The 9,869-nt window shown below is 40.7% G+C and overlaps 1 protein-coding gene across 1 annotated transcript in view; it reads left to right on the top strand.

The window, feature by feature from the left end:
- The window catches only part of SLC5A12 (solute carrier family 5 member 12), a 51,563-nt gene extending 42,015 nt beyond the window's left edge, over positions 1-9,548 (top strand). Inside the window, exons 12-15 of the mRNA XM_004369726.1 lie at positions 2,700-2,866; positions 5,258-5,361; positions 6,776-6,903; positions 9,392-9,548. Of these exons, the coding sequence (XP_004369783.1) occupies positions 2,700-2,866; positions 5,258-5,361; positions 6,776-6,903; positions 9,392-9,544 (552 nt within the window). The 3' untranslated portion in view covers positions 9,545-9,548. The remainder of the gene's footprint in view (positions 1-2,699; positions 2,867-5,257; positions 5,362-6,775; positions 6,904-9,391) is intronic.
- The last annotated feature ends 321 nt before the right edge of the window (positions 9,549-9,869 follow it).

The raw sequence follows: 9,869 nt of genomic DNA, 5'->3' as shown, positions 1-9,869 counted from the left end.
GGCACCATCTAGCTGTACTGGACTCAGTCTGGTGGAGGCCTTGGTAGCTGTGGTCCATTAGTCCTTTGGACTGATCTTTTCCTTGTATCCTTTTCTCTTCATTCTCCCTTGCTCCCGAAGGGATGAGACCAGTGGGGTATCTTAGATGGCTGCTCACAGGCTTTTAAGACCCCAGCTGCTACTTACCAAGGTAGAATGTAGAACATTGTCTTTATAAACTGTGTTATGCCAATTGAGCTAGATGTTCCCCGAGACCATGGTCCAGCCCTCCGCCCAGCAATTCAGTCCCTCAGGGAGTTGGGGTGTGTCTATGGAGCTTCCATGACCTTTCCTTGTACAAGTTGTGCTGGTTTCCCCAGTATTGTGTACTGTCTCATCTTTCACCAAGGATACCACTTATCTATTGCCTATTTAGTATTCCCCCCCCCCCCCCACTCCTCCCATTCCTGGTAACCAACAAAGATAGTTACTTTTTGTGTGTAAACTTTTTCATGTGTTTTTACAATAGAGGTCTCATACAATATTTGTCCTTTTGTGATTGACTTATTTCATTCAGCATAATGTCCTCAAAGCCCACTCTTAAGACAAAGATTAGACTGGACTATAAAACATAAAATAATACTCGTGAAGAGTGTGCTTCTTAGCTCAAGTAGATACATGAGACCAAATGGGCAGCTCCTGTCCAGAGGCAGGATGAGAAGGCAGGAAGGGACAGGAGCTGGTTGGATGGACACTGGAAACCAGGGGTGGAACGGGGAGTGTGCTATCAGATTATAGGGATTGCAACTAGAGTCACATATCAATATGCGTATGAATTTTTGTATGATAAATTAACTTGAGCTGTAAAAAAAGTCATAATTATTATTAATTCTAGGAAAAGAGGCATTTTTTTGCTTATTGCCATCCACACACCTACATGCATGTATTTTTAAAAAGTCTTTAGACTCAAGAAAACCTGACTGTACATGTCTTTATTGATACCTTTTAGGGTACTCAGTGGAGCCTTAGCCTTACTAGGTCTCCATGGCTACCTGACCCTTACTGGACTTCGTCCTAGATAAACCTTATGGAGCTAGAAAAAGAGAAAGGAGGGCTAGAGAACATTTTGACATTTGCAACACTTACCATGAAGTAATTTAGGAGAGTCTTTGTTTTAACCAACTTTTCTGATACTGGGTTTGACAAGGATAGCTTGGTTTTTGGAGAGACAATATGCAGGAAGGCAATTTCCCAGCCACAGGAAAACTATAAGCAAACTACCCAATATCTTAGTGCATTCGTAACATTAGTGAGCTATGTGAGTTAATTATGGTCCTTCTATTTAGTCAGGAAAACTTTTTCTAGAGGATAGTACTATTATAAACTTGTGTCACCTTTCCCTTTGTCATTGGCCATGGTTGATCCCACTAAACAATCATGGCTCCCCTTCCCGTGGAATGTGGATGCAACTACAAAATCCTTCTTAACATGGTTCTCCAGGCAGTTACTATAAATCAGTCAGGGTTGGACCTCAGTTTGAAATCCATTCATTCTTTACTGGTAGACTAGGGGTCAGCAAACTATAGCCCTCAGACCAAATTCAGTCCACCTCCTGTTTTTTGTATGACCTGCAAGTTAAAAAAAGGTTTTTACATTTTTAAATGGTTGAAAAAATCAAAAGAAGAATATTTCATGATACATAAAAATTGTATGAAATTAACATTTCAGTGTCCAGAAATAAAGTTTTATTGGGACACAGCTACTCTCAATTGTTGATGTGTTGTCTATGGCTGCTTTCATATTACAATGACAGACTTGAGTTGTTGTGGCAGATATTGAATGGTCCACAAAGCCTAAAATATTTATTTTCTGACCTTTATAGACGATGTTTGTGGACCCCTCATCTAGAGCAAGGTATAAGTATTCAAATTACATAGATTACTTTAGTTTCCTCAATAATGGACAATACATTTTGGATCTGTGGTTCAGGAATCTTTTTTTTTTTGGGGGGGGATAAAGAAGCCAACACATTTGTGTGTGTGTGTTTTATTTTTCTCACAGAGAAGGCTCAGCTATCTAGCTGAGACCAGTAGCATCCAGCTTTTATTTTCCAGAGGGCCTGGTCTCTCCTAGACTGTTCTGTCTCCTTTATAGGAGAAATAACTTGTTGGCTTTTTACTAACTGTTTATTAATAAATATATCCCTTAAATGACAGTGCTAGTAAATCCACTCGCTGATGCTTGGACTCAAACAAAAAATTCCAAAACTTGGGAGTCTGGGGACTCTGCCAGAATTACTTGAGAAGTGGGAGTTAAGAATTTCTGTATAATACTGAATGAAAAATTACCACATTGTCTGCATTATGTGACGCTTCCCTGAACTTTAAAACTCTTCCATTAGGAATTGAGGTTCCAACAGCTTTTCAAGGGATAAAAGGAAGAAGCCAATAGGAGAATTTTTTTTTTTCCTGTTAAAAAACAAAAATAACATGGCCACTATAATATCATCCAGTGTTTCCATTTAAGAAGCAAGTTACTACTAAATAACCCTGCCTTGTGGGAATAGGAAGGAAGGCAGTTTTCGTGAGGTATGTCCAGCACAGGTGACCAACAGTTTGGGATCGATAGCTAGAAACTCTGAGGCACAGGATTCCCCATATCACTATTCTTTCAACAGATGGCTTTGTCCAATCCCTGTAAATTGTATTTTCTTTATCAAGGGTGCACTTGGTGGTCTTCTAACTGGAATCACCTTGTCATTTTGGGTGTCCATTGGGGCCTTCATTTACCCAGCACCAGACTCCAAGACATGGCCCTTGCCTTTGTCGACGGATCAGTGTGTTCTATCAAATGCTACGGAATCGGTGCCTGAAGTGGTGTCTAGCAGGTATGCTCATCTTAAAGATTATGCTATGTCCTAGAGAGTGGGTTGGCAGGTTAGAGGTTGGTGCTTTCTTCAGGGATAAGTCTGATGAAACCTATCTTGGTCTCCTATGAGGATCAGTGTGGGCAGTACCCACCACTGAAGAGTGACATGCAGGGCTCCAGCTTTCTACAGGTGTCCATTACTCTGTATTCAGAGGTATAAGAGTGAAAGAGCAGAAGTGTGAACTGGCAGTGGGAGTGCAAAACAGGAAAAACAGCGGAGGGTTTGAAAATGAGCGAGTGTGAGGATCATAACGAAACACCAAAGCAAACCCATTGCCATCGAGTCAATTCCAACTCGTTTAGCGTTGTTAAAAGGAAAAAGGACTTGGGTAGAATAGGCTTGTCAACAATGAGGAAAATGACCGCTGGCATACTGAGTTAGCTCCAAAGTCCAGGAAAGTGAAATTATCCTGTTTTTTCTATTGGCTTTCCTCATTTCTCTCTCATCTTTTCTTTTCTAATCCATTCTATCCAAGCTGCAACTTTTTATTTTCCTTATGCATCTTTCGATTTCTTGATGTGAGACAACCTTCATTTGTTTTTCTAAACCAAATATTCTTCCATTCTGAAAACCTTTCTATAACACGCACATCTTGAACTACATGCTTAAAATGACCAGTGAGATGCAGAGCCTACTCTCGCTCAAGGCAGCCTATGCATTGTCTACACCCACTTTGTGCCACCAGTCATATTTGACTATTCTGTTGTCTTCCATTCTGTTCTATTCTGTTCTCTTATCCAGTTCTATTGCAGTCTACTGTCCTCCACTCCACTCTGTTCTAGTCTATTCTATTCTCAACCTTTATTTTGTCCTACCTTCTCACTAGACAATAAACTCTTTGAAGTCATGTGATGTATCTGATTCATTGCATGAGGGAACACGGTATGAGAGAAACACTGAATACATTTAAGTTTCTTCCCTCTCCCTTTCTGCTCCTCAGAAATCAGGACTTTTCTTTACTTTCATCTCATAGACCATCGTTGCAGGCAGAAAGGAAGCCTCATTACCTAGGATGCCGCACAGTCCTGAACTCAGGTCATAGATCCTTGGGTGTAGCAGGTGCAACTAGCTTAGAAAAGGGAGTCTCTAGTGCGATTTCATTTGTATTCTTACATAGTATTAAGCAAGAGGGGACATTTTCAAATGGTAGATGAGCCATCTTCCCATGATACCTATTTAAAAAATAAAAACAAAGCAACCATATAGATGTGAGTTTGCTGACTGAGGGGAATGTAATCATCTGTGTATCACACTTTTCATCACCTGCCAATTGTATTGTAAATGGGCAGTTTCCCCTAAGATACAAAATTAAGAAAACTGCCTTTGGGTCTTGTATGCTCAAAACCAGCAGTTTCTTTATAGGACTCTGGTGACACTGCAACAAAAGCATCACTTCACTAAGAAAGGAGAGAAGCTCTATCTACATTCACATGCGATCTGTATCTAGACTCCACTGGCATCACTCTTAATTTAAACAAATTTGACATGGTCCTGGAATTGAAGAGCTAGCTCTACTTCCTGCTCTTAAAGAGACAGCCAGACCACCCTCTTTTGCTGGTTTGTTAGTTCCTGAACTCTTTGGTAATGGTGAGAACCTACTACTGGCTACATTGGAGAGTGAAGTGGGTGGAGCACAGCACAACGCACTGAGTAGGTGACATTTGCTATAGTATAGCACTCCATTATCTTGCCTCCCTCTAACTCTGCATTTCATTCTACAAATCCTCTGGTCCACGTATATCAATCTATTTATAGTTCCCACCTTCACTGTGACCTCCCTTCCCTCTATGCCTTTGCTCATTCTATCCTCTTTTCTTGGAATGCTAAACCTTGGCCCTGAAAACCCACTTTGCTTGATTAACTACTAACCATTCTTTAAAAGAGAACTGAGGTTACATCTCGCACATCAGTCTGTTTGATACTCTTTCTGAATGCTCCCATAATCCTTTGTTCCTATTGTACCAAGGTGCTGCCACACCAATTTTATGACTTTCTGTTGATCTGCTTGAATGCAGACTTTGTAGCCTTACTTATCTTAATATCTCTAATGTCTGTCGCCATTCCTAGCACTAAATCTTGGCTTAGTAAATGTTTGCTAAATAAATAGCACAGAATAAATGGAAGTCACAGTCCTCACTGCAATTCTTATAATTCAAGGATGGATTGAATTCTGTGGAATACTTAGCACAACTAGTCTAGAAAAAATCTTAAGGAAATGATAAAAAGCCAAGCTTTGGGGTTTGGAGAGATGCCAGGCCCTAAAATGAACCGTTGTTAGTCTTCTAAATCACTGTGAATCGTAGCTTCAGAACTTACGTAACTGGTGACCTGTGCTGTTGTTCTCCACAGACCTGCCCTAGCTGATACCTGGTATTCAATATCCTACCTTTACTACAGTGCAGTGGGTTGCCTAGGGTGCGTTATTGCTGGATTAATCATCAGCTTCTTAACAGGTTGGTTACATAGATTGCTCACTTTGGGGCCAAGGAATATATAAGCTACCCTTATCCCATTGGTGTGAATTTGGGTCCACTACAAAAAGCCCTTCTTCCCAGAGAGATATGCCTACTCTTTACTGGCTGACATGTAAAAGCATGCTCCTGATTTGTATCTGATATATACATCACCTGTATATACGCATATATATGCATACATACATATGTATTAATATAGTCCCAATATATTATAAAAAAAGAAGTTGCTTTGACACATTGCCCCGAGATCTGAGTGTGAAAAATATTGTGTAATATAACAACAGTAAGGAAGTTTAAATATTAAGAGTGGCTCTCTTCTTCATCTCGGTAAGACACTAGGGCGTTTCCCATCACTACTTTCTTGTCTCATGGAGTCAGCCTTAAGTAACCTACTGGAAGCAGCGGAGAATCTTACTGTCTCCTTTGCATATATCCTTTCTAGGCCATTGCTTCAGGGTCATGGAGCTCACTACAGCCATCAGCTTCAGTATAAAAAACATTTTTTGTATCAGTGTTCATTAACCATATTTTGAGCCATAGTCAATCTGATGGTTCATTGCCCTTTTTATGCCAAAACCTGTGAGTGGTGGGAGAAGGTGGGGTAGAATAGACCTACTATACTCTTGCTACTCTGCCTCCTTGGAGTATAAAGTTTAGCTGAATAATTAAGACATTCCACCATGCCACTATCATTATCTACTTTGAAGCAGGAACAAATGGGAAGTCACGATTCCTACTTAACAGATAATCTGAATGACAGCATTTCTGGAGACTGTGTACTGGAAATACTATATGCTAGCTCCAATGTCTTATTACTCTGAGCATATAGCACCAGTTATTCATTTAAATTCAAGAGACGCTTGGGTATGGTATAGAGTGGAGTCCCTGGGTGGTGAAAATGGTTAATATTCTTGGCTGCTAATCAAAAAGTTGGAGGTTTGAGTCTACTGCAGAGGCTCATAGGAAGAAAGTCCTCATGATATACTTCAAAAAAATCCGCCATTGAAAAACCTATGGAGCACAGTTCTACTCTGACACACATGGAGTTGCCATGAGTTGGAGTCGACTTGATGACAACTGGTTTGGATGATAAAGAATAGTACATAAATTTTGTGATCCCAGCCTTTCATCTGGTAACAACTCCACAAACATCTTTCTTTACGTAGTGTATTCAGATGAAAAGTCATTAGCTTGCCTGACCTGACAATTTAGGTATATTTAACAAACTAGCCTCCATCCCTTTGAGGAGTAACCAATTTCTATTAACCAGTCAGACCTGTATTCACTCTTATACTGAGAAGTGACCTATTTCTCAAGCTGACAATGGTCAAATCCTTAAACGAAGTCCCTGAAAGTTTGCAACCACCTAATCCAGCTGTCCTTTCTTTAATAGGTCACCAACATGGTAAAGATATTCCACCACTGTTAATTAGACCAGTATGCAATTTATTTTGCTTTTGGTCCAAGAAATACAAAACCCTATGCTGGTGTGGAGTTCAGCATGACAGTGGGACAGAGCAGGTGAGTTGGTGTTTCAGCTTCTGAAAAGTCTGCAATTGACTCAAGGGGATTCCCTTTCCAGCTGTTTAAGCAAGCTGCCGACAGTGAGTGTGGGGAGGGAAGGTAGTAAATGCTAGATCCTGAAAGAATCTGGGTTTCAACTTCAGAGTTACCTACCTGATTAGTTAAGCAAGCAAACAGGTTGACATTGCAAGTGATAGATTTCCAGAATTCCTCTCAACCCCTGTGAAGGTGAATTCTTGGGAAGATATAGCAACGATTAATAGAAACAGTAACAAAAATAGGGGGCATAATGTAGTACGAAAGTATAATCTAGTTAAAAAGTTAACAAATCTTATTAAAAGCATGTGCTTTAGAATCAGACAGCCTTGGGTTTAATCCAAGCTCTATGTTTTACTTTCCTTGGGTAAATTATTTAACCTCTTTGTCAACTTCAGCTCTTCTCATATGAGAACTGGGCGGGGGGAGGGGGGGAGGATGGTGGTGGGAATCATACTAAGTGATATGGATACAAACACTTCTAGTTCCATGAGGTGCAAGTACAATGTAAGTTTTATTGGGGGACCTTCTAAGCAGAAAAGTAGCAGGATGTACGTGACTCTCCAGTGCTCCTTATCCCATTAAGAAGCATATTTAGCTTAGGCAGGCCTAGAGCCATTGTCCAAGTACCATGACAGATCTAGTCAGCCAAAGACCACTAGGAACAGCCTACAGTCTGACAAAATCAGATTTACTGACTCAATGAGGCAAGGGAAGGCACTTTAGAGGAACCAAGGAATGCCTCCCTCAACAAGAGTGAGGATGGATGCATCTTTTGTAAGGTTTTGGTTCCTGTGGAAGGAAAACAAAGCTGTATGAGGCAGCATTGGTAACAGCAATAATCCCTACAAGAGAGGGATGTTATAGCATTTGACAACTACTGCAGTGGCCTTGACTGGAGCCCCTGGTGGCGTAGTGGTTAAGAGTTTGGCTGCTAACCAAAAGGTTGGCAGTTCAAATTCACCAGGTGCTCCTTGGAAACCCTATGGGGCAATTCTACTCTGTCCCATAAGGTTGCTAATTGACTCGACCGCAATGGGATTTTTTTTGGGGGGTGGGGACAGGACCTTGGGAAAGGCAATGTTTGTTAACTTCACATCTGGCCTTATCTGTGTCTGTCCTCCTGCCTGACTAAGGGCAGGGTTGTGTTTTTTTCTTTTTTAGTTTGAGCTTACTTTCACTCTTTCAGTTCCAGACATTTTACTCTTTTAGAACTCTAGGAGAGGGATTCCTAACTCATATCACTTAGATATTTTTAAGTTGTCAATTGCTCTCCTCCTCAAAAGACACCACGATAACAAGTAATACTTACTGCAAAGCTGAATACTTAAGTAAGGGAGTAAGGGAGTACACCACCTTGGCTGATGCTCATAATGGGCAGGTCGGGTGCAGATATTTATAGGAATCTGAGCTCAAGTGGTTTAAGGTAGGTCTCGAAATGCAAGGTTCTGATTGGGATTGAGCAAATTTGTGATATGACAGTTTAAGATTGGCAAACACAGTCAGGTGAAGGTCCTGAAATCAGTCTTTATAAGGAAGCTGTAGTTTGATAAGAAGGGGTTTTGCCACATTGAGCAATTTATCATCCTGAGAAGGGGCTGTTTGCCTAGATGAACAGTCTGTTGTGCTGAGAAGGCAGCTGGTTGAGCAGTCTCTTGTTTGGATGAATGGATTTTGAGGAAGTGTTGAAGTAGAGAATGAAATTATTTACTAGTTTACAGACTTCCTGGGCAAGATTTCCTGGAACAAATAAATTCTGTTGATGCAGACAGCTTCATGAGTTGAGAGTGGGAGGGACCACTGGGTTTGTCACAATCAGGCCCCTTTGCCAAAGTAAAACCTCCACAGGAATTTACATAGGATACATAGAGTACCCCTGATATCACAGGTGGGAAGGGGGGAACCACTATATGAGACACAGATTTGTCTCTCCTCAGGAGGTAATGATACTGCCTCACAAGATTGCTGTACTAAATGACAGGTGGACAAATATCTTCACATAACATAAGACAGGTTGTAACACTCAATAAATCATTGCTTTTTATGGTTGCTCTCATTGGAAGTAGTTCCTACATGGATTGAGGCAGACCTCTCTGAGTAGGGCAAACAGTCAAGCCCTCGACTGCTAACTAAAAAGTTCGTGGTTCAAATCCATCCAGAGGCGCCTTGAAGAAAGGCCTGATGATCTACTTCTGACAAATCAGTCACTGGAAACCCTATGGAGCACAGTTTTACCCTGACACATACAGGGTCGCCATTCAATGGCAAATGGGTTGGTTTGGTTTGAATTGAGGCATCAAAGTTATCGATCAGAAAATGCCTTAGGTCAGAATTGGTTTTGCTGCTTTTGTAACATATGTTTTTTGAGGGGGAGGCCAAGCAAGTTTCCCTCAGGTTGTCTTGCTAATCAGTACTGTCTTGTTAATACTTGTCTTTCCATTTTCCTTAGGAAAACCTTGAGAATGGCAGTGCCTGGAAACAAGGAGCTGAATCTGTCTTACAGAATGGACTCAGGCAAGAAAACCTGGCACATGCGCCTGGCTATGATCCCAAGGATAAAAGTTACACCAATATGGTGTTGGAGAAGGTTACCCATTTCTAAGGCAGCACATACTCACACACACATATATACACATATACACACACTCCACATAATTCTTGTCTATGGGTTAGTAACTCATGTAGCTGCCATTGCTAGAAAACAGCGAACACCTCCAACGTCTATTTATACTTATTTATAACTACAAATAGAATAAAATGATTGTTTCCCAGAATATTCTTTGGAAGATCCCAAATTTAGGTGAGGGGGAAAAAAAAAAAAAGCCGGGCCTTTTTTGATCTGGTGACATCCTTCTTGAATAAATCAAGTCTATGTTTCATCATAAAGCAAGGAATAAGTCTCTTTGTTCCACGTCATATTGAATTTC

The sequence above is a fragment of the Trichechus manatus genome, unplaced genomic scaffold (genome assembly GCF_000243295.1).
Source record: "Trichechus manatus latirostris isolate Lorelei unplaced genomic scaffold, TriManLat1.0 scaffold00006, whole genome shotgun sequence".
NCBI lineage: Eukaryota > Metazoa > Chordata > Mammalia > Sirenia > Trichechidae > Trichechus > Trichechus manatus.
This window is presented reverse-complemented; position numbering and strand designations above follow the sequence as displayed.